General features: G+C 40.0%; 2 protein-coding genes across 4 annotated transcripts in view; one reads left to right on the top strand and one right to left on the bottom strand.

Annotated features, from left to right (window-relative positions):
- clip1a (CAP-GLY domain containing linker protein 1a) overlaps positions 1 to 12983 on the top strand; it is a 29224-nt gene extending 16241 nt beyond the window's left edge. For 2 of the 3 annotated variants that reach the window (XM_080467511.1, XM_080467510.1), the window contains 9 exons: positions 4318 to 4455; positions 4605 to 4711; positions 4838 to 4958; positions 5048 to 5100; positions 5991 to 6108; positions 7661 to 7811; positions 7895 to 7947; positions 9656 to 9783; positions 11868 to 12983. In XM_080467511.1, coding sequence (XP_080323637.1) covers positions 4318 to 4455; positions 4605 to 4711; positions 4838 to 4958; positions 5048 to 5100; positions 5991 to 6108; positions 7661 to 7811; positions 7895 to 7947; positions 9656 to 9783; positions 11868 to 12096 — 1098 coding nt within the window. In that variant the 3' untranslated portion in view covers positions 12097 to 12983. Of the gene's footprint in view, positions 1 to 1166; positions 3615 to 4317; positions 4456 to 4604; positions 4712 to 4837; positions 4959 to 5047; positions 5101 to 5990; positions 6109 to 7660; positions 7812 to 7894; positions 7948 to 9655; positions 9784 to 11867 lie in introns of all 3 variants that reach the window. The other variant, XM_080467512.1, reaches the window with a different exon arrangement.
- A 472-nt stretch (positions 12984 to 13455) lies between these two features.
- Positions 13456 to 19447, bottom strand: LOC308111600 (leucine-rich repeat-containing protein 43-like; the record flags this gene model as incomplete). Its single annotated transcript, XM_080466562.1, has 12 exons — positions 13456 to 13607; positions 13760 to 13862; positions 14117 to 14323; positions 14443 to 14532; positions 14909 to 15048; positions 15285 to 15450; positions 16916 to 17079; positions 17238 to 17476; positions 17569 to 17708; positions 17963 to 18073; positions 19025 to 19237; positions 19361 to 19447. The coding sequence occupies 12 exons, from the start codon at positions 19445 to 19447 to the stop codon at positions 13456 to 13458; spliced, it is 1812 nt and encodes a 603-aa protein (XP_080322688.1).
- Positions 19448 to 25117: the final 5670 nt, after the last annotated feature.

Below are 25117 nucleotides of genomic sequence, written 5' to 3'. Positions count from 1 at the left end.
GGATGGTATCATGATACTTGTTTGCAGGGCTACACCTGATAAAATTGTGTTCAATATATTCGTTCACAAGAAATGCCCTTAGGAAAATCAAACAGCGGAACAATTGGTACCCTTGACTCTGTCTTCAGTTACCCAGGTCTAGTGTGCAAAGTCTCTCAACAATCACAGTGGCAATAAACTATTTAATAAAATTGAATATTAAAATGTTTTCAGGTTACTTACTGCTTCACTCTAAATGCTCGTCACAAGCAATGAATTATCAATTCATTCTTTATTTATACTCGGTTTATTCAAGTTGGTGTAGTGAGCAGCTGGAGCCAATTCAGTGGGCAAAAGATGAGGTTCTCTGGTCTGAATTATTAGTCAGTGTCATTAACACAGGATGCTATTTGATATTTGTGTTGGTGTTTTGAATACTGGACTGGATTCTCCATCCATAACACCATTTTGAGTATTTGAAGTTCCAACAGAGCTAATGTTTAGCCAGCCGATCAAACGGCAACTGAACAAGTAGTTGATTACTCAAATAGACGGAGTCCACCCGATTCTGAGAGTGCATAAGTATTACTTGTTAAATGGGAGTTTCTAGTCACAAGTCTCGTGCAAAAAAAAAAGTGAGACGCTCTGAATTCTTTGTAGACTTTAAATACTGTATCAAACTAGAGCATTACAATGTTTGCCTCCATTCAGAAAGAACACTTGCAGGGTACCCCTCCAGGCATCATGCAGCAGCCTGCTTTTTATTGGAGCGTTTTCACTTACTCATTAAGATTAGTTTTTCTACATCATTGCAGGCCCTTTTCTGAACTTGTATGCTTATTTCTAATTCTGAAAGATTCGGTTAAAGCATATACCTTTACAAACTTGATGCCCAAAATTATTTCTTTATGAATGCTGGACCTAAAGAAGTCCTCTATAATGATACTGTCATCATTATAGAGGACTTTATCACGAAAGAGTGAAAATGTTTCTTTTGTCTAAAAACTGTTGTGGTGTAACGTTTGGTGCGATCCTTTGCCTTTTTGATGCTTCTTCTGCTTAACTTTCCATTTGCATATCATTTGTGTATATATATATCTGCTTGATTTATTTTGGATTCATTCATACATTTTTTTTCTTATATACATGTTCCCCTCTTTTTGTTGTTTCAACTTTGTCTTCCCCAGTGTCTTTCTGCTGAGCTTGACGCATGCAAACATGACGTTGAACGTTTTTCCAAAAAACTGGAACAACAGACTCTAGAACTAGAAAGTGTGTGTAAGGAAAATGAGGATGCTAAGGCTGAGAAAGGCCAACTGGAGGAACAGCTTTCTGATGTGCAGGCAAAGCATTCTGCTCTTGAAATTAACCATCAGGAACTTTCAGTCCAGACTCAAGAACTGCAATTAACTAAAGAGAAACTGTTGAAACATGAGGAGGAGCTGCTCACCAGTAACAAACATTCAGATGAAGAGAGAACCTCACTGAAGAAAGAACTGGAGACGCTTCAACAGCTGCTTCAAGAGGCACAGGTTGACAACAAAGATCTGAAATGGCGAAACGGAGAATGGCAGGCCCAAGTTGAAGAGTTTCAGAGACAAATTTCTGAGAAGAATGAAGTTATCCTAAATAGCCAACAGGTCATCCAGCAAACCGAGTGCAAGAAAAAGCAACTGCTTGAAGATTATGAAAATGTCTGTAAAGAGAAGAGCAGGGTTGAAGAGGATTTCAGTGAAAGCAAGTCCAAACTTGAGCGCGAAAAAGATGATCTATTATTAGAAAGAGATGCTGCGAGAAATGCCAAAAAGTCTCTTGATGCAAAGAATGCGGAGTTACAGACAAAACTTAGATCCTTGAACTTAGAAAAAGAAGATCTTACTCTGAAGAATACCCAGCTCCAGGCCCTCGCAGAAAGTCTTGAAAAAGAGAAAGATGTGCGGTCTTCAGAAATCAGTGTTGTTCTACAGGACAAGAAGCGCCTGGAGACGGTGAAGGAGGAACTCCAGAGTAGGCTGAGTGTTGCTCTGAAAGATTTGGAGAATTCTGCACACGAGTCTAAAGAACTCAAAGCTTCAAAAATGAGCTTAACTCAGATGCTTGAAGATTTCAAGACGAGCAGTCAAGTGACTGATTCTGAAAGACTTCACCTTCTTCAGGAGAAAGAAGACCTTCTTGCGAACCAAAGAAAAGTCTCAAATGAGAATGAAAAGCTCCTCCGAGAGATACAGGAATTAAAAGAAAAGCTTCAGATCTCAGTTGAACAACTGTGTCAGTCCAATGAGAACCATAAAGAGGCTTTATTAACTTTTGAGCAAGAGAAGCAAGCATATCACGTTCAGAATTCAGAATCTGAAATGGCTCTACATGCTTTAAGAAAAGAAAAGATGAGCCTCGATTCCTCACTTGAGCAGCAGAAAATGGATTATGACCGTTTGGTCGGGGAGAAAGGGGAGCTTGAAGAGAAGCACACAAAGGCACAATCTGAGAAAAATGCTCTTTCTCTTGAACGTGATAAACTAACGAGTGATATTCGAATAGTTCAGGATCAGTTGGATTGTTACTCTAGGTCTAGTGTTGACCTTGCTTTAGAAAAAACTAATTTAACAACAAAGCTAGAGGAAACTACAAAGCAAAAAGATGACTTTGAAGCAGAGTTGATCTCTTCGAAACGAGAAAAGACTGAGCTGCAAAATAAGCTTGAGAAATATTTATCCAATACAGAAGTTCTTGAAAAGGGCAAAGTTGAAGTAATGGAAGAAAACTGCAAACTCAAAGCAGATTTTGAAAAAGCTAAAGTCGAGCTCAGTAATCAGGTGGAGAACCTTACAAAAGATTGTCTACGCCTTCAGTCGTTGCAGACCGAGGCTGACGGAAAACTGCAGTCCCTGCAGAAGGAGAAAGCGGAGCAATTTCAGGAGATTCAGAAGTTAAGAAATGAGATTCAGTCAGAGTCGGAGGCCAAGCAGCTCCTTGACAAGCAGCTGCAGGCTGAATCCAGTGAGCACAATAAAGCAACTTCTGAAAGAGATGGTCTTTTGGAACAAATTGAGGAACTGCAGAAAACACTGTCCCAAGTTACACAGGAAAATATAGACATTTCCTCGAGCCTTACAAATGCAGACGAGCAACAAAAGTCCTTAACATTTGATGTTGAGAGTTTGAGAACACAACTGAAACGGCAAGAGCAACAAAATGTTCAGGTGACACAAGATAAAGACCAGCTTCTATCTAAGGTTGATGAAATGAGTAAGCACTTGAGCTCCCTGAGCACAGATAAAGAGGACCTTGGAGCCAGCCTGTCCAAATTGGAGAAGAGGATTTCTGCTCTTCACACAGATCAAGAAACCTGGACCACGGAGCGGTCAAAGCTTCATGAAGAGCTGGACTCTTTGCGGGATAATGAGAAAAAGTTAGCGGTAGATCTGAAGGCGCAGCAGGCGGATAAAGAGACGTTAGAACAGCAGTACAAGAATGCCGTTGCAGAAGCCTCTGCTGTAGCAAAGGAAGAAGCTTCCCGCAGCATCTCCCACCTGGCAGCTCAGACGGACGCACTGCAGGTGGAGAGAGATGAATCCCAGCAGCAAGTCAACCAGCTTCAGTCACAACTAAAAAATGCCCTTTCTAAGCAGCTTGAGGTATTTCTCCTCTTCTGGTAATCACTGACTCACTCCCTGTAGACCGGCTGGGGCTTTGTCACCTTCTCACTGCATGCTCGCTGCTTCTTCTCCCTCTCCTTTGATTTTCGTCTAACTTTCATCTTCCATAAACTAACTGCTGTTTGTCACCCCTGGCTCCCAGCCTCTGCCTGTGGGCTTATAACGCGATCTAATGTTTAGCAAAACTCTAGTCTACAATATCTTGGTGGGAAGTGATTTCATATCACTCAACCATCTGATATTTGTAGGCTGTTTGTGTAACTTGAAAAGCAATATCTTTTTTGCCACTAATTTGGACTTTTACAGGAGCTAATTGGTGTCCAGTATCCGTTCTGAGGCCACAGGTTTTAGTTTAGTATTCTAGCTTGTATACGAATTAATTTTCTCCTTCGAGTAATGCTTGTGCTTTAATTTGTCAACTTCGCTCCACTTGAAAACTACGGTGACGTGAACTTTAGGATAATCGTTTCTTAATTAGAAAGTAAATTTGTGAACCTACCAAGCATGATTTTAAATTTAAAAAAGATTAGATAATGAAAGTGATTAATTTGACTTGACCAAATGACATACCAATTTTTGAATCTTGTTGGTTTGGATCACTCAGGATTTTATGTAAACCAGCTTTTTGTAGCTCTGAATTTCAAATTGATCTTATTTAATCTCTGGCTCATGCACCATACAGGCTACAGAGGCGTCTGGCAAGACCAATGAGGCTCTCGAACAGCTAACAAAGGAGAAAACTGTTCTGATGCAGGAGAAGAACAAAGCTCAGTCTCTGCTGGAAGAGCTTCAGTCCTCCAAGAAGGAACTAGAGACCCAAGTAAGAAATGCATGACTGCAGAGAAAATATTAACACTGCTGCTTCAAACTTGATGAAAAATCTGCTTCACGACTGACCAACTGCAGAGTGAAATCTTTGCTGTGTCCTGTTCCAGTAAAATGGAATGTCATTTTTTTTTTTTTTTCCAGTTGGAAGCACTGAAAGAAGAGAACTCAAAGCATCAAGAAGAGTTGAAAGTATCCAAAGAGCAGATTTGTGCAGAAGCTCAGAGGACCAAGACTCTCGGCCAGGAGATGTGAGCACATCTTTAAACTTTGTCTCGAACGCTAATCTGTCATTATCGTTGTAATCCTGTTGAGGAACAGACTTACATTACCCACTGCTATTAAACTCTAGACATGAATTCTTTACATTTCTTCAGGGAGGAGCTTAAAGATGAGGTTTCTGTGATGTCGCAGTCCCAGAAAACGCTGCAAGATGAGAACAGCAAGCTGAGCCAGAAGCTGGATATCAATCACAAAGAGCAGAGTGATCTTGGGAAGGTGCTCAACTTCACTCTAAAATAAAATAGAATACTACAAGAAGCAAGATGTTTTATCTGTTGTTGATTAATTTATCACGGTCTTTCCAGCTGAAGGATGAGCACTCAAACCTGAAGAAAGAGTTGGACAAGTTAAAGAAGAGGTGAGAGAACATAATCAGTGTGTCAGTCAGCATTTTTATTTGATATTCTTTAGACCTGCTATCAACTTCAGCACACGTGGTGCAATTGTGATTGAGTGGGTGGTAAATCATGTTGTTTTTTCCCTTCAAAGCCTGCCAAATAATGCCTTGAGGTACTTTACTGTCTAAGATTTCATCATGTCATTCTTCAACATGTGACTGTAAAAAAATCATCAATGTTGGCAGGTGATGGAAAACTCAGTTTATTCCAAGTCATCAGTCATTTTGCCTTTAGTCTCAGCTCTTGTCCTTCTCATGTTCATCTACTCGTTCAAACTTTTTTCCCGTGCTTCTGCCGACATAATTTTTAGCATGAAGGTTTTTCATCAATTTTAACATCATTTGAACATATTTCATTGACTGTCATCCTAATTTTTGAACATTTGAATCGGACATACCCAAAGTTGGCATCATTCCACTCCCAAAAACAACTAAAATGTGGCATATTTGATTCATTTATTAAAAATTTAATTTGATAATTTTCTAATTTAACTAACAATGTAACAACAAACAAAGTTATGTTTGACTAATTTAATGTAGTGTGCTCATCTTCTCTAGAAAATTCCTTTCTCTTAGCATGCTTTTGAAATGTGATCAATTGTTGAATTTTAGTTTTCAATCTTTTGGTTATAATTAAAATGGCACCCTTGTTTGTTTTTAAGCATTATGGCATAAAGTCCCTAAAACCTTAGTTTTAAAACAAAGTTTCAAAATCCATGCGAGTTAAAGGACATATATGTGGAAATATTTTATTAAACATTTAAGAAAATAGGTCTGCACCAATTGTATTCATGTCCAAAAGTCAAAGGAGCTCCCTTAAATTTGTGTGTCTTGACTTGTGTGTTTGATAGCGAGAGCACCTTGAAGGAGCAGCTGAACAAGGAGAAGGCCGCTATCCAACAGTCCACCCGTAAAAACGGTGCCTTAATCTCAGAAAAGGACCAGCAGGTGGAAAACCTGAAGAGCGAGGTAAGAAACAGGTCTGATGATGCATTGAACTCGTCGGGTGGTGCTGAACGTGATTGACAATGGAAGCTCAATTGAATGGATGCATTAAAATGTCGCACTCTGATTCTGAAAAACATTGAATGGATTTTGAGTTGATTCTTGGATTCATCTCCATAATTGAATAAATGATTGAAGGAGAACTATTACTGGAAAGTGACTACAGGTACTCACAGCTCTATCTCAGGACAGAGGGGTTTCACAGCCCTACGTCATGGGGCTGCAGTTTCTCTACCGCACTGACTAAAACTACAAAACTAAACATAATAAATACCTTTACCTTGAGAGCACCTTTCAGCTCCCAGTGTTTCACAAAAAAACAAGTATCTACATATTCATATACACAAATGCTAAAATGGGAACAAACATCAATTGCTGAAATACATTATCAGAATTTAGGTTACTACAATATATTATGTTGTGCCCCATCCAAAACCTCATTCTTTCTACATTGTGCAGAATTATTAGGCAAGTTGTATTTTTGATGATTAATTGTCTTCAGTTTAGCAAGTTTGGAATAAATGGATGGGAATGTGCAAATGACCAAATAAGTACATTTCCTGATAAAGGTTTAAGCAAGTCCAGATGTTGAAAGCGCAAACTCTGACCTCTTGGCTTGATCCAGTTTGACTTTGGTTTAAAAACACATGTTTTCAGCTGGAAATTGAGTTACGCAGCGTCAATGTGATGGAATTTTTGATACACGATTACAAAACTTGTAAAAGACACATTCCTGCTTAACTTCTCAGCTGATTTGTAGACTCTAAGCACATTTGGATAGCGGGGAGGTGTTTTCACATAACCTGGTGAAGCAAATTCAAATCTTGCAGGGCTCATTTCTTACAGGATGTCACTTCTGGGTCAGAAAGTTTTTGTTGACATATGACATGAGGATGTGCCTTACCTCTAAATACACAGCCGTGAGAGTAACAGATACTGGTTGCAAAAAGGGAAACACATCAGTGGGTCTGTAGCAGCAGTTATACTTTAATCCCCCTGGGCAAGTGGACGACCATCAAAGTTCACATCAAAACGTATAAAATGAATAATGAAGCCATGTTTTCAAAGGGTCAGTGTCGTGGCTATTTGCCCACAACAAACTCAAACAAACCAACCAACTTTTCAAATGGCCACTGAGGCTCCGTCACAGGTCGGCTTTACGCAGTTGAACGGATCAAAAATGAATCGATGTCCGTACCAGAAAGGTGCATTTGATGTGGTTTATTTACTCACTGAAGCAAGCATACAGTTGTCATTTTCTGCAGCCTCTGTTCCTGGTAAAAAAAAAAAACCATGTGCCCTCACAGCCTGCTGTCCCATCCACCTTGACCCACTTATGTAAATTCACCTCTCAGAAGTGGCCAATAAAGTCGGTAAATAATGAAGTAAATGAGCAAAAATAGTAAACAAGAAAAATATATAGACTGTAACTAAACTTAAGCCTAAATTAAAGAAAATGCAAATAGCTCCACTAGTCAATATGTTTTGTGTTTATGTGTCTATATTTTCTCAACAGCTGGACACGCTGCGTGGGGAAAGTGCCTCGGTGAAGACGCTGCAGGGGACCGTTCAGGCCTTGGAGCAGGACAAAGTTAAACTACAGGAGCGCATTAAGAAGCTGGAGAAGGACCTGGCTGCACCGCCCGACGCCATCAACAACTCTTCAGGTACTTTTGATTTCATTAACGGCTTTCCCATCACTTAGACATTTTGTTTCTAGAGTATGATGCAATTAACTCCTGTTTTCCAGGTGATCCAATTTTAGAACAGTTAAAGGAGGACAAGGAGACTGCAGAAAGTCAGGTATGTCATTTAGCACTCAGCTTGATTGTTGCTCAGATTGAGAAGTTTTTAAGATCATATTTTTTTTCCCCACCATTCAATTCAAAGTTTTCCATTCTATTCCTCAGAAATGGCTGTTTAGATAACGAGACACTGCGTTCATAATTCAGTGCAGCTGCATGGACAGAATTGGACTGGATGTTGACTGCACTGTTTACTTGTTACTAACTAAAAAACAAAAAATACTGCCACATGACGTACTAAATACTTTTTCTGTTTTGCTTGTAGCAATGATGTGTTGACTGTGGATATCTAACAGTATAATGTTTCACAGAGATTAAACAAACCTGAATTGAACTTTGAGGAGCATTTTACATCGCTGATGATTGATTCAACCACAAGTAGTAGAGTTGTCATTTCACCGCTGCAGTGGGATGAAGGTCATCAGTAATGCAACATACACTTCCCTCCTCGGTTTCCTCTGAAATGTTATACTGTACCATCTATGTCTGTGATGACTAGGGTGTGTTGTCTTCCAGTAGGCGGGTCCTAATTTGAATTTCATTTTCTTTTTTCCAACTCCTCTCCTCCCTGTCTCTGATGTTGGCAATGCAACTCCACCATCAGGCAGCGGTTTGTTGATGTTTTTCATCAGCTTCACTTCTGCATGTTTGTCCGTCACTGTGACTGTTTCGTTGGTTGTGGTTCAGTCACACTGAAGTACAGTCTTTCCAAAGACGAATCAGGCTTGAGTCCTCATTTCTTTAGCTCACAGGGTGTTACGTGCTCACATTCACCAGGGAAAGTTACCAAACATGCTTTCACTCATCATCAGTGGGTATTTCACAGACTCGCCCACTGACTCATTCCAAGCTTTGATTTTCCTTGGCCTGACGACTCTGTGGTCACCACCTTCTTCTTTTTTTTGTTTTTTTGTTTTCTTTAATCGTTTCCGAAAATATTGTGTAATAGATTTTGCTATTATCTCACTTGCATCATTATTGACTCCTTCAGAAAATTCAAAGATTAGGCAAGGTAGGCAAAGGGAGATGACAAAGTTTTTAAAAGTTGCAACTGAACTCTGAAAGGAAAAAGTGATCATAAACGGGATACAACAATTATGAATCCCATGCATATGAATTTAATTCTCAGTACAACAAAGACAACATTCAACAGGTATTGAAAGTAAGACATACCATTTAATGAAAAATGTTAACTCATTTAAAATTTGATGTTGTGGCACGGTCATGTTTACCATTCTGTAGCATCCTCTTCTTTTGCGTTGTATTTTTGCTGCTCAGCAGTCCTCGGTCTTCTCAGCTGGAGCTTTGGCTCATAATTCACATCCAAATGTCAATTTGTTTTAGTGATTAAATGTCTATACTGCTGGCAGGACAATTCAGATTCAAACTGGCTTCTTCTAGTAATATAAAGAGTAAACTGGCAGTTACTTTTGTTTCTTTCAGTCTTTTGTTGCCCCGTCTCAACTTGTTTGCGTTGCAGCTATCGGATTCAAAATGAGTTGACCTATTTGAAATAGTTAAATGTCTTGCTTCTAACACGTTATATGTTGTCTTATGACCGTTTTTATTTACATTATGTACATTGTGCCAACATTTCTTGAACTGGGATTATTCTTTGAGTATTTTCGTTACTGGATAACGTTGAACATGGATGAATATTTGCCAGGAGCTGCTCTGATGCTACTGTCACGTCTCTCCTCTTACAGATTGAATTCCTAAATTCAGTCATCGTAGAACTCCAGAGGAAGAACAAGGACCTCCAAGACAAACTGGACAAAATGGCAGCTGCAGCTCTCAATGGGAATAATCCAAGTGACCTGGATAACTATGAAGGGTGAGTCCCATTCAGAACATTCCATCCGACCTTAAAGCATCTACCTACTGCACAATTTTCTTTCACCAGTTACCAACACTGCAAAGTGAATTTTAGAAACTTGGGAACCACAGTAAGTTTGACTACATGATGTTCTTTTCCAATGAAATGGAGATGATTACCACTATGCCATTGATTACACAAGAATAATGATGTCCTGTATGTGACCTCTGTACCTTCTATACCTTCAGTTGATCAATTCATCATCATCATATTTTTGGCAATAAAGTTTCTGACACCAAGATTATCTATCCTTCTGTAGTTTGCAAACTCCATAACAGATATTGAGAATTGATAACTATAACCACAATTAAAAAATAAACGGTAAGCAAAGGATGAAGGATTCTGCATAGATGTTGGGCATTAAATGTTCACACTTTTACAACATTAATGAGGCAGCTTTTACATAATAAACACACAATACACAACTGCACACATGATGTGCGTGTGTCTATGTCGGATCTAACTTGGTTGTTAGCAGCTTTTCGGTTAAAGAGTACTGAAGGTCTGCACAGAAAGCTCATCACTTGGATGTTGGATGCTTAACGTGCGTGTTGGTGTTCGTCTTCTGATTGCAATTGTATATTTTCATTCAGCATGGGGGGGGGGGGCATGATGTTTTTATTCATACAGTACCATTAAAACAGGCCCTCTGAAACGAGGATGGAGCCACACTTTGTCACATTCAGACAGTTGGGCCATAACTTGTGGCAAACATCAGATGAAATTGAAGCTCGTCATTGCAGGCAGCGTTGCTTTGAACAGTTTTGTTGACCTTGTTTGAACTCCAGCCTTGTTTTTGTGCTGTTAGCTGACAGGAAACAAACCTGCTGAGGCTTTCTGGAGACCACCTTTGTAACAAGCGGTTGAGTTATTGAGGACTTTCTCACCTCAGTGATCTGGGTGCAGTTGTTGATGTCGCAGGGAAACAGTCCGAGAACTACTGCCCACTAAATACTTTTGTAGGTCGTCTTCTCTAAACCTCAGCGATAGTTTTGTGTGAAAATCCCAGTTGATCATTGGTGTGTGGGAAGTTGTCATTTAGCCACATTTCCACTTTCACAACGTGAAGTCGCCTTCCATCTTCATTCTGGTGCTTGGTTTTGACATCGGCTTGTTGTTGACCATGTCCACATGCATTGAGTGGCTGCTATGTGATTCTCTGCTCGTATTTGTTGAATATTGACCAGTGAGTGCATATTTAAAACTTGCTGACCGTCTGTTAGTCTGATGTCCTGATACGAAGCGGGATCCTGAGTGAGTCCTGATGAGGGAAGAAAGCTGTTGGAGAACATGAGGTGTCAGAGGCATATGGATGCTTTGTATATGTCAGCTAGAGTGCAGAGAGGCCGTCTTTTATTTCACTTGGACATCTGATCATTTCAGCTCGGCGTGAACGCAGCTGTAAAGTCATGCCACAGACTGGGGTGCTTCATGATGCCTGGACCTTCCAGATAAAATCATCTGCATGATAATTTTTACTTAATCTTCATGACAAATAACCACATTATTTCCTGAGAGGAAGTGAAGAAGCTTTCAGTAGGAAAGTGACTGAAAGGACGTCATTGAAGTTGCTTTGTTTTGTCAGAAGCGTCTCCAAGATACAAGTTGAAGGTCTGCAGACAGTTCTGAGGCTGTTCTGACTATAGGAACATTACCTCAATGCTGCCCTCTCTTCATTAACCTCCTCTTGAGGAGTGAGTTTATTTTGAAAGTCCTAAATGCCTTTGCAATGTTGTATCGGATCTCCTAAACCAGGAGTCTCATGGGCTTCCAATCGCAGTTGAGCCAGACCAAGTAAATAACTCTGAATCTTTTTATTTTACTGCATATTTTGTAAGAAGTGCATTAAATGTAAATCAACTGGATTCACAAATCAGAAGAAAGACAGTTGCGCATTAATATCAAGAAACGGTGTACAGGTATCAGACTGGTCTGTACTGTTGAGTTTTTCTAAGCCAAACTGAAAACCGGCGGCTATGTTTACATACCAGCTCCGTTTTTTTAATGAAGCAATATTTAAACCGATTACTTCTCTTCTGCAGCAATGGCCAGCAGCCCACGAAGAAGAAGCCTCCGCCAAGACTCTTCTGTGATATCTGCGATTGCTTCGACCTCCACGACACCGAGGACTGCCCCACACAGACGCAGGAGCCCGAGTCGCACCCGCACACCACCTACCACGGCAATAAGGGAGAACAGCGGCCGTACTGCGACATCTGCGAGGTGTTCGGCCACTGGACCGATTCCTGTAACGACGACCAGACCTTCTGAAGCCTTTTTGACCCTCGTTCGCACAATCACTATATTTGCACACCGTGCTAAGGTTATGCTGTGCTTCTCAGCTCCGTTTGTGTGTGTGTGTGCTTTGTGTGCTTGTTTTTGCCAAGCAGCTTTGTCGTTGACACCAGCCTTTAAGCAATCTTACAAGAGAACGGTTTCTTCCATCTTTTCCCCCAAAAAACCTAAGAAATACTGAAAAGGCAACCATTTTTATTCATAAGTGACTTTGGGGGGTTGGCTGATATCACATGGCTGATATCACATGGCTGATATCACATGTCTGATATCACATGTCTGTGAGTGAGCGGGGGGCTACTGGTGGACATATCTTTCTGTGGGAAGTCTTTTTCACATTTAATTTATCAAAAACCTGCCCTTGTTTGCACAGTGTGCCAGGGGGTTGCAAAGATAATATACTGTAAGAAAAGGTGTTTATTTGAAGATGTAAATGACTTGATTAAAGAAACAAATGTCAGTTTGTGCAAAAAAGAAATTGGTGAGCTAGAGTTTATTTTTATATGCCTGGAAATACGGTGTAATCTTTAAACGTTTGATAGTATGGGTGTTATTTGTGACGGGAGATGCGCTCACTCTCATGCGGAGCTGAGCGGTGACGTCCAGTGCTGATTGGCTTTAAAAGGTTTTTTTCTTCTCGGTCCTCATGAAGAGACCGGAGCAAAATGAGTGAGAAATACGCACTTCACACTTATCCCGCGTGTCTTTAGCTCCACTTCAATGGCCTTTCCTGAAAGTTTTTTCAGCCGTCAGAACTCGCCCGTGTTTGAAATAATTAAATATTAAGGCATTTTCTTGAAAACTGGTTTTGAATATCTGTATACAAATAAATAAAATTTATGAATAAAATTAAGAAAAATCTGTCCAGTCTCTCTTGCATCATTCTAGCGTTCTGTGGCCTTGATACGAGAGAAGTTAACTTGATCCTCAAACATTTTGAAACAATATTTCTATGACTCAAATCATTAAGTTTCTTGTAGTTTAACTCGGCTGTTTAAGGTAGTTACCTTAAAACGTAAGTTTATTCTATATCTTTACAAAATACATCCAAGTGAGTGTCAACTGTCCGTTCCTTCTATATATTGTTTGTTTTTGTAACCATCAGTGTTTTGAATTCACGATTCATTGTCAGTGCAGATCCCATGTTGTGAGAATTTGTTGTCCTGATTCCTGCTGTATCCATGATAGTTCTAAATAGTACAGGGAGTTGTTTTTTTTAATTTTTTTATCAACAACACACATTTTAGAAATGAATAGGTGTGTGTGTGGCCTGAGAGAGGGACGGAAGCAAAAGCAACCGAGGATTGAATGTGTTCCACGGGGGAACAAGCTGCTTCAGGAGGGCAGCCAGAGGAGGTGGGCTTCAGATGCAGACTTCCATTTCTCCAGCTCCACACTCAGCTCCACAGTGATGGACTCCGGGCGGAGGCTCGCAGGGACGTCTGGGACCACGTCTACGCCTTCATCCTTCTTTCCCTTTACCTTAGCTGCAGAGGTCACATGTTAGCGTTTGAAAAATAAATCAACTATTCAAACATCAGCCAGCGTTTTACATGTTTGGTCAGGTTACGTTTAAAGTTGTGATTATTAAAAAAAGTTTTGGGATGTTGAAAGTTTTTTTTTTTCATGTCTGGTTCACCTTTTAAAGATGCCGTGTTCTTCTGTCCTGCACTGCTGCCTCCTCTACGTTTTGAGTCTTTCTCTTCCTTTTTCTTGTCGTCTTTGACATTCTTTCCCACGTCCTTTAAAGAGGAAGCACAAACAAACACTTGGAATAAGTCCACATGTAATAATAAATGTAAGTTTACTTCAGTTCAGATAATTTTGTATCTCCTATTTCTTATAATCAAACGGCTCCGAACGGGAGGGAAAAGCTTCAAATGCTAAAAAGATGTTCGAATTTTGAAAAGTGACCAAAAGGTATATTGTAAAAAGCAAATGTTGATTATAACACTTCACTAGTAACGTATCCGTATGACCTGGGTTGGAAACTTGCCTTGTGAGGCGCTTGTGTCATCTGTGGTTGGGATTCGGTATGAATGGCGCCGAAGTCGCAGACTGCCCGGACCCTCTGACCGCCGCTGACCAGACTTTGCAGCGAGACGTGAGCCGAGCCCAGGATCCTTCGGACCGCGGCGTCTTGAACCAGCTCCAGCGCACATGTCTTCTTTTTGTCTTTGCTATGTGCAGACTTAACTGGAGACTTTAAAGAGAAGATTTACACAAGAAACCTAAATCAGCTTTGGAAGCAGTTTCATTGGAACATGGTGTCATTAACAGGTCTGCTGCCTCAGAGTTCTGCAGGTTGTGAGTCCAACTCACTTCTTTCTCCTTCATGCTTTTCTTCTCTTTCACAAATCGGCTCGGTTTGACTGTTGGCAAATCGTCGGAAGGTGCAGGCCATGACAGGACCTCAAAGGTCAATCAATCAATCAATCAATCAATCATGACTGGTATAATCATAAGACACAGCAAGTATGGAAAAGAAAGCAGTAAAAACTAAATAATGGAAAGATTTCTACAGAAAATCATTAGTAAAAATAAATTAGATCAAATGAATTGAAAGTATCATTGAGACTACAAAGATGATGTTGAATGTTAAAAAGAGATATTTAAAACTCGATAAAATGACAGAACACGAGGCAGTCATTAAGGGAAAACAGAGGGTCAAATAAAAATTGTAATCTATAAATAAAAATCACATTTTAATTTGTTTCAGGACTGTTGGTTTACTTTACATAATTTCATTCACTTATCTGATTGTCAGTCCACATCTGAGTGTCTGTACCTTTTCCTCTTCTAGCCTCACACTGATCCCTCGGCTGAGGAATTTCTTGAAGTCACCCAGAGACTTGATGGTGTGTGTCTGTGTGCTACTGAAGTCCATGCACTCCGACCACGGCAGCCTCGATGTGCTGTGGTTGAACACTGCAGAGAAGAAAAACACAATAACACACAGAGTGCTGGTATACACAAATACACTCCAGAATCACATAAGGTGATACAGGTCGTCTGAACAACACACACAGTCACACCTCAGACTTGTGTGGTTTTTAACAGCAGAGTGGTGGGGCTCATTTTCTCACTGTACAAACAGCAGCGTGGTGTATGCAGCCTGGAGGCCTCTGACCATGGTGCAGGTCTCATGTGATTAGTGATAATACCATGCGCAGGGTGGAAGTAGCTCTCCTCAGTAGAAGCCATCAAGTCTTCAGTGGAAGTTTTCAACGTGTCTCTGTCATAGTCCGATCGTAGTTCGGTCTCACTGGAGCCTCCTTCTGTTACAGGTGCTGCGGACGCTTCCTCCAATGGAGTCTCACTGTTGACTTTCTGTAATGACGCCACAAAACATGAAGTTATTCATGACTATAATAACCTTTTAATGTTGTCACTGTTTTATATGTACGTAACGTAATCTAAATATATTATGCTTAATGTAAATCAATAAATTAAACTTCCACATATTTTAGATTATTTCACATGACTGAATATATATTTCGTATTTGGGTTTTTTGTTGTAAGTCATCATGGAAACTGATGGAGTTCTTTTTAACTGAGAAGATGGTTCTGAATGTTTTCAGTGTCGGTTTTTATTTTGCCAATAACGTTTTTGATTCTGGTGATCATCTCCCAGTGACTTCATTAAAAATACATTATTATATATTCGGCCCAACATCCAATAGACAAATTATCTAAACTGCTGACCGACTGGAGGGCCCTAGGTCTTTTTTTTTCAAGTAGAATGGGAGGCAGAGCTTTCAGCTTTCAGGCTCCTCTCATGTGGATCCAGCGCCCAATTTCAGTTAAGTAGGCTGACATAGTGTCTAACTTTTAAGGTTCGGCTTAAGACTTTACTATTTAATAAAGCTTCCAGTTACAGCTGATTCAGGCCACCCTGGACTATTTTCCGGCGAAGCTGCCACGGGTTAAGACTGAGCTTCTTTCTTTCTCTTCTCACTCTCCCTACAGTTTATAATTCACCAGTATATGTCATTCAAATTATTAGTCTTTTTTCTCTACCTTCCTGCAGGATCTCTGACAGAGGAAATGGGAGTTTGTGGTCTGAGCCTCCTGATCCGATCATCATGACAATCTGTTTGTTGTTTGTTGCTCTCTGTCTCATTCTCCACCTCACAGCCTGGTTCTGCAGGTTTCTTCCTATTAAAAGGGAGTTTTCCCTTTCCGCTGTGGAAATTCATGTGGAATTTTTTTTTTCAGATTCTGTGTTGTCATTGCCGCTATATAAATAAAATTGGATTGAATTTAACCTCAATGTCCATAAAGCAAATTTGATCATTTTTCACAACAAAAAAACAAAAATATTAGATGAACGGTGCTAAAATAAAGAACACTGAACTGAGCCATTTTAGATTAATGAAAACGATTTGAACACTGACGATCGTTCACCAACTGATTCATCCATCTTCTCATTTATCTATGTATCAGTTCCATCTATCCATACATCAGTTATTGAAATATTTGGTATACACTCTTCACAACGCAGTCAGATACTTTTTATGCGAAAAAGGTTTTTAAGAATGATTTCGACTCCATAACCATGAGCTGTTTTCCCCTCTGTAGAAGAATTTTGAACTGATAAGAATTAAATCTATGAATAGTTTTCTACCACTAGATTTGTATTTCAATTTGTATTTCTAAAACAAAACCTTAGCTATCCGTGTCCTACAACTTCTTTCATAGCGAACATTCACTCATATTAAATGAGTGAAGAAGGAAGAAAAAAGAAACCTGTCGATGATTTAGAAGAGTGAACAGAAGGAATAGAGTACCTTACCATGTTAGCACTTATTTGATGACTCAGAAACTCGTAGGTGATGCAATAGCTGTATGTGACAACAGGGAAGTCAGAAGGCTTCTCTTCCACCCTCATCATGGGGTCTGGGATTCCCCTCATCCTGCCCACGTTTACTGTAGCTGCTGCCACATCTACTATCACATCTGCACAAGTGGAATTTGCTGTCAGCATAATGTGTGTGTGTGTGTGTGTGTGTGTGTGTGTGTGTGTGTGTGTGTGTGTGTGTGTGTGTGTGTGTGTGTGTGTGTGTGTGTGTGTGTGTGTGTGTGTTTTAAATAATCGGAAACTAAAACAGGATCACCGCTCATCTTGGCCAAGCCCCTGAAAAGAAGCCTTTCATCAGGAGAGATCCAGGAGGAGTCCAGACAACAGAGCCGTGGGAGGCTGTCCACAGTGGAGCCCGGATAGGGGGGTGTGAGGGTGAAGGGGTTCCCCTCGAGCACCAGCGTCTTGAGCCGTGGAAAAGTGCTCAGAGCCTCCAGGAGCTCCTGCTGGTGCTGAAACTCACAGTCACCGAGATCCAGACTCACCAGCTGAGGCCTGGAGTCAGACAGAGGGATGGTTCACAGGACGGCAGTGTGTGTGTGTGTGTGTGTGTGTGTGTGTGTGTGTGTGTGTGTGTGTGTCCTAACCAGTGTTTTGCCACCAGATAAGAAATATCTTGACAGGAGCCCAGACGGTTGGCGCTGAGGCCGAGATGCAGCAGGTTGGGAAGGGGTCGACTGGTGAGGCTGCTCAACGAAGACAGCCGGTTTGCACAGAGTTCTAAACTCTTTCAAAAGAAAAAAAAAACCCTTTTCCTATCAAAGAAAATCTCCTTCTTTGATCTGCAACGCTTCAGATTTGTCATGTAAGCAGACAAGCAAACAGTGTCGCCGTTGACGTGGTGGAAAAAGCTGTAAAGCGACAGTTTTCCACTCTTTGGACTTTGGCCTTCAATGATGACACTTTAGCTTTGTGATAAATAGTTTGTAACCTCATGCAACCACAGAAAACCACTGACCTTCTTGTGAAACTCCAACTAACCTTCAAAGTAGCAGGGAGGTTCTCGGCAGGGATTTCTGAGATTTCGTTGGCGCTCAGCACCAGCTCCTCCAGTTTAGAGAACTTCAACATGCCATCATCAACAACTGACACCTGAAAGCATTAAAGACACAACACGCCATTTAGAGCTGAGCATCAAGATCGGACTCAGCCACCAGAGCATCTCCGTGTCCAGTAAATCCATTTCTGTGAATGAACGCTGATGTTTTTGTTCTTGTTTGGGAAACTAATATTGTTTGTCTCAGCAAAAAGAAACGCCAGCAGCTAATGATCTGTTTTTGTTTTTCATGTTCAATTGTCATTTTCTGGGTGATGATAGGCTGGAACTGAGACAAGTGTTGTGTTTTGTCCTCGATTATTTCTTTGGTTTTCCTCCCTCATGGCTCCTTGTCTTCCACAGTTTCATGTCTTGTTATGCCGTTTTGTAGGGTTTTAGTGGTTTAGTGTTTTCATGTCTGCTCCTGTCCTGTCTATGAAACCACAGTCCAGTCACTGTATATGGTCTTCATTTAGATAATACTTTTCCACTACTTGAACAGCCCCTAAAGCACTTTACACCGTTACGTTCACCCATTCACACACCAATGGAGGCGGCTGCCATGTGGAGGTGCTCAATCCATTGAGATAACTTGGGGTTCAGCGATTAATCTCAAGGTCACTTGGACAAGGTGAGACGGGGAATTGAACCCGCAGAGACAACCACCAACCGAGTCACAGCCGCCCCCTGTGCATGTCTGTCAAAGTCATCCTTCGACTTCGATCAGTTTTACTGTTTCATAAAGAATAAAAGAATTACAATTACAAAAAAAAAATAATTGTTGTAAGATATTGTTTTAGGTCCACAAACAATGTTTTCTTGAAGTAAGCATTCTCAGATGTGTGTTAATTTGGATAAAACCCCTCCTATATTAAACAGTAGGAATTGTTAAAGAAAGCATGTATTGCCATTTCCTTTATCACGTGAGTCAGGCTGAGGACAAACGTTCCCTGATCAGGTGAAAGTAGGTAACGAGACATCGATCAAAGGGAAATCAGTCAACTCACGCTTCTGTTCACAACGCGAATTGTCTTGAAGTAACTGTAAATAAAGTGTGAGTGGAGGCGTTGAGGTGTGAGCACGGCCAGCTGTCTCAGAGATGCAGCTTGAGGGCTCCATGTTTCATCGAGCCACCACGGAGAGTGAGGACAGCTCAGCAGGTCCAGGAGGGCGTCCATTGACTCCGTCTCTGCTCCTTCCGTATCGTCTCCGGTCTTTCTCTGAGGACAAAGACTCTGTGTTTGCTGGAGTTTTCAAACAAAAAACCCAAACTCACTAAATCTCTACAGGACAAAGGATTTGTGAAGGTTTTCCTAAAGTGGATTTCCGCTCAAACAACTCACCCATCTGCCCTTTCCACAGGGAAAGTCTTCCAGACTCAAGCTTCCAATCTGCTTCTCCAACACAGCAGAAAGAGTGTTTGAGCTCATGACGCCGAGCAGAAGTTTCCTCTATTACTTACGCTCGGATTGCGAAGTGAAACACAGCAGCAGTTTTTTACACGGGACATGGCCTGCTTGTCTTTGCTCAGAGGAAAACGCTCTGGGGTTTGTTTACTATGTTTCCTGGTTGCCTGGCAACAGCTGGCCATGTGTCCAGTAAGAGTGTATCGGATGAACTAACTGTACCATGGCTGTTGGTTTTGATAAATTGTGAGTGAAAGTGGTTGTGTTGTTCACAATTGACCTGCGCTATAGCAAAGACTGTGCTCTCCACATTGCAATTAAATAGGTTTGGTTAGAAACAGAGTCAGATATCTCCTACTACAATTACGTCTGGAGCAGGGATGGGCGGGCGCAAATACAGCGAATTACTCTGATTTTAGAAATATTACGCAGAAGAAAGAAAACCGGTTTCTCACAGTGTTACTGGAGGTGAAAGTAATCCAGTCCTTCCTAACGATTGGGGCTTTGTGAGAAAGGATTCAACAAACACTTTGAACAGCAGGAATATTACAAACAATTTTCGATCCACCCTAATAAAATCTATTGTAGTTTTTTTAAACTTAAATCACAGAGATTTAAAATCTCACCTAAATGACATAAAATGAAGCTTGTGTTTTGGGGAGATTCATGATCACATACGATTGAGTTTGAATACACCTCAGTGCTCACAAATTGCATGTTATTCATGTCAAAAATTCCCCAGATGCAGGAATCACAACAAGACGATGAAATGAAAACAAAGGCCCTTTATTTCAATCCAGGAGCAACGATGGATGGTTTGACATGAGTGAAACCACACCCTCACTATGGCCAACCTTCTGATATGTCAGTAAAAAGGAAAGGCAGGTAGGCTGTGTTTTACTTGAGCCTTTCCTCATACCTGTAAACCTCCATGTGGTGGTTTATTCTCTGGAAAATATTTGAACAAGGAAGAAGGAAGGCAAGTTTCAGTAAGTGTCACGATGCATGAGATAAAGCATCTTACCAATGAATTCAAAGTATTTCAGCAATCTGTCCCCTTGTTGGTTTTAAAGGTTTTGAAAGGAATTACCCTCCACGGGCAACTTGCGGGTCTTTTGTCTGATGTCTGTGATAACTCTGTTTGCTTGACTAACCCACATTAAACGGTGGTGGTAAACGATGCCCTACAAATGCAAATCGCAACATTTACAGCAAGATTCTGGGTACGATAATGCCACAATGGCGTCATCCTCCAACGGAAGATGTGCAGCCCAAAAAAAAACAAAAAAAAAAACAACAAACATATAAAGCTGAGTGTGTGGCAGTTTACAGGCATTAACTAAAACAGCTAAGAGGCAGAAATCACACCATGTGTCTGGGTAAAGGTAAGTGGCCTTTCAAGATGATGTGCAGCAATGATCTAAATCATTTTGATCATTTTCATGTGATTGCTGATATCAGTGGCTTTTCTTGGTTCGTGTATCTGAAAAACCTTCTTCTCAGTCGATGTCTTCTTCAGTCTCCTGTCTGTGAAGTTGACTTGAGCGAAGCTTCCGGGTGACATGTTACGTAGACGTCAGAGTCATTTTTCTGTGTATAACTGCTTGCAGAGGTCCTGCTTTCCTTCGTCATGATGATGCACATCTCATTTTTGGCCTCCAGACCAGCTGAGGGGCCGGATGAAATTGCAAGGCTTCGGCAAACAATGAAGGACTTGTCAAGGTTTCCTTTGCAAAACCTAATGAAGGCAGAAGAGGACTATGTGAGTGAATATTTAAGTAAATTACATATTATCAACATATTAGAATTTAAGCAGAGTGGGCTTGTCAAAAACCTTTTCCAAGCTTGTTTTAAAAACTTGGATAAGACCTCTTGTTCATACTCCATCTGCTAGGAAGAGCACTCTGGTGTGTGTGTATTGTGATTGCTCCGTATGTAAGAGGTTTATAGGATGTAGGGAGTGTTGCTGTTTCTATGTGTATCTATACTAGTCGGCCAGAACATTGTAACCAGTGACAGATGACGTGGAACTGTTTGTGATTAAGCTGAAAATGAACATTTCTACCTCATTGTTCATGTGGTAGAAACGGGGGAAAGGGACAAGTATAAGGATTAAGTGCATTGTGGTTTTTAAGAATGTCTGATGTTCTTTCTTGTGCAGGTTGAATATGTCTTTAATGGAGACCCACCAGAGGAATACAAGTCAAACACTTTGGAGCCCCTCGAGGGAGTCACCCTGCCAGTGGGAAATAAGACAGAGGAGATAGAGAGCTCTGTCTGCGCCATCACTGACTACCTGGCGCACCACCTGCCCGCAATCATCGGGAATCTAACCACACAACCACATCGGGGCGACCTTCTTCATAACACTACAGCATTTCGACGGCAGTTCTGGCGAGCTACAAAAATGGCTTTCACAAAGCAATGTTCTAGAAATATATCTTCGGATTCATACACCATGAAAGTAATTGGCCTCCAGATCATTTACTTCACCAAGAAATGGGTGGAAGAATTTGCACAACAAAAGGTCATCTAGGGACTGACCTCCAGTCGACACTGGCAGCTTTGTTTCTATGTGATGACACAGCATAAAGGCCATTCAAAGTGCTTTATATTGTTTAACATCTTTTTTAGATTTAATAAAAAAATTTATAGGATTAAAGTTTAATGTAAAAAAAAACAACCTACATGTCGTCAGCCTTGTTATAGAAGAACCGGAGCCGTTTTGTTTTGAGCCATTGTATAGATTTGGATTGTCGCAATCATCTTTTAGTCTTGAAGAGCAGTTTTCCTCATCAACTCTTCATGTCAGATTTTACAAAAAAAAAAAAAAAGACTGTTAAGTTGACTGAATTCTTTCTCTAAAGCCTGCTGACTTGTTTAACATCCCCCTCTGTTGTCATGTCTAAGAGAAACACTTGCAGTTCGGCTCGGTTGAAGAACAGAAATGTGCAATGCGACTGTCCACTGAGGAACTACTTTTTCACCTTTACACGCCTTCTCTGGTTAAAGAGGTTAAACTCCAAGAAGATTATGACCCACAACATGTTGATACACTCATGCTCCTCCAGGGTCTTCCTCCCTGTCTGTCTTCCTCCTCGACGAAGACAACTGCTTCAGACAACCATGTATTTGTTTATTTATTTATTTATTTTACTTATTTATTAAATTCTTTTCAATTTTTTTTAATTATTTATTTATTTCTTCATTCATTTATTTATTTAGTTATTTAGTTATTTATTTTACTTATTTATTAATTATTTTTTCAAATTTTTCAAATTATTTATTTATTCATTCATTCATTCATTTATTTATTTATTTATTTATTTATTTATTTATTTATTTGAGGTGAAATGGATATTGATTTTTGTTTTGTAATACACAATCATGTGCTGTACTGATAGTGAATGAGGGCTACTACATTTCCTATCAGCTTTGTGCTGCTCTGCTCTGGCTGAACACTATGGCCGACGAGCAGCTCAGACGTGCACCTCGAAGAAAATAAAAGTTTATCTTCAAACCATAAGCATTTCGCTTCAGACGTGCTGCGCGTTTTCTTTCGCTTATTTCTGAACCGTCAGATTTCAACACCTTGCCTCAATGAATGGTTGCAAATTGAACTTAAAGGAATATATATAAAAAGTGACCTGTGATTAGAATAACCAGAAACAATGAAACATTTATTACATATACAAATGTGTACATCCTTTTGGGAAGGGACAAATACTTCATGTTATTTCTTACAGTTGAGATATTGTTACTTTCAGGTTAAGTTCACCAATAATGGAACTGAGGATTTAAAAAAGATATTCAAGATGAAATAATTGAATTCAAATTTTAATGTCAACAGTGCATCTGTAGGCGACACTGGACTCACCATTGTTGTCAGGTGGCTTTCAAATCAACATGGCCTTTAAAAAAATTGTCTTTATTGATTTTGGATTTTATATGTAAAACAAACAAACAATCAAATTGTGAACTTGAAGACTTTTATACTAGTGCAAAGATATCAGTGGGAAAATAAAAACCTACATCGAGAGATTGTTAAACACCTCCAGTTATCAAAATTAGCAAGAAAAGCAAAGAAGAGAGAAACTAGGAAAGTATATAAACAAAAGTAATAATAATCCAAACAAAGTTTATCTGAAGTCCCGGTCTAAAGGCAGAGACATATGTAATCCATTTTGGCCATTTGTCAATAAATACCTCCTTTTGTGTTCTTAGATTTAAAGTAATACCTTCCATCACAAAGAGATTGTCCACAATACAAAATCCATTCATCTCCACTGGGTGCCTCTCTCTTCAGTCACATCTTGGTTATTGTGTTCTCACTGGCCGCCAGTAATATTCTTAGCAAGCATTTATCTTAGTTCCTCCACTTTAAGTCCTTGAGATCAACCAAATATAACAAATTGAAACTTTGGTTAATTTTGTTATTTGTGTTCAAAACAAAGTCTCCAAAATGAGGTCCCAGCAGGTCAACTGCAAAATAAATGAAATTGATTTCCCTCTTTACTTCCACAGCAGTTGAAACTGGGGTTTCAACAATATTCATACGTCGTTTAAACCAAATAACATCAACAAATCAAGATCTGACCTTTGGCTTGTTTTGTTTAATTTATTGAGTTCAGTTTCTGAGTGTTGTATGGCAGCAGCTCCTCTCACTGATCACTCCGTTTTCAAACTGGCAATTTAATTCAAAGTTTGTTGAAACCCCAGTCTTTTTGTGACGGTAATAAAGCTATGATTTCCGATGTCACGGATGATGGATGAATCACATGTTATATCTCTAAATGGGAGTTTCTAAAAATTAAGCTGCAGTAATACTCACTAAACTTTGGGAAAAAGCTTAACATAAACAACAAAATCTCTCAAATTAACATAATCAAAGAAATCAACAACAAAAGTGTCACAGACAGACAACGATAAACAGAAAATACAACGATTGCAAAGCAGCCTTTGATGAAATCGATCTCAGAAAAGCTGAAGAGGCCGACATCATCTTACTTCTGTCGATTAGAAAAGAGAAATCAAGAGAGAAACTCTATCAAAGCCTTGGTTGGCGATGAACAAATCACTACTGACCCAGATGAGATTGCCAAAGAATTAATTTCATTTTATGAGCAACAACATTCCTCAACCTTTTCTATGGATCACACAAACTCCTTCTTCAACCACCTCAGAGATCTTATTCCCCACGTTGACGATGACTTTGCTGTGCTGCGTGATGCTGAAATTACAACGTTAGAACTGAAGGAAGCTGCAGCGAGTTTGGCCTCAGATACTGGAAATCCTCCAGGTTGCGACGGCCTTACAGCCAACTTTTAAAAACATTTCTGGAATCTTTTGTTTGAACTTTTTTCACTAATGTTAAAAGAAGCTATTGACACTATCCACTGCGGGAAGAAGTACTTTCAATGTCCAGAATTCTCATCACGTTTAGTGTGCAATTAAGTGTCGGTCCCCACAAGTACACACACACACACACACACACACGAAAAACTTTCCCTATAGTTTACCAAGTCAATAAATGCAAGTCCTATAATTAAATTGATATTATCTTCACACCTATTTGACTTTAAAGAAGTGTAACCCGAGAGCTCAGATGTGGGTTTGTTGTGGGATGTGTGTGTTTTCTTAAGTCACAGAAATTACGTAACCATTTATATGGAGAGGAAAATGTACTTACGTTGA

Source organism: Lipophrys pholis (assembly GCF_963383615.2).
Source record: "Lipophrys pholis genome assembly, chromosome: 7".
Taxonomy (NCBI): Eukaryota; Metazoa; Chordata; class Actinopteri; order Blenniiformes; family Blenniidae; genus Lipophrys; species Lipophrys pholis.
The sequence above is the reverse complement of the archived record's forward strand: the minus strand, read 5'-3'. Positions and strand labels throughout refer to the sequence as shown.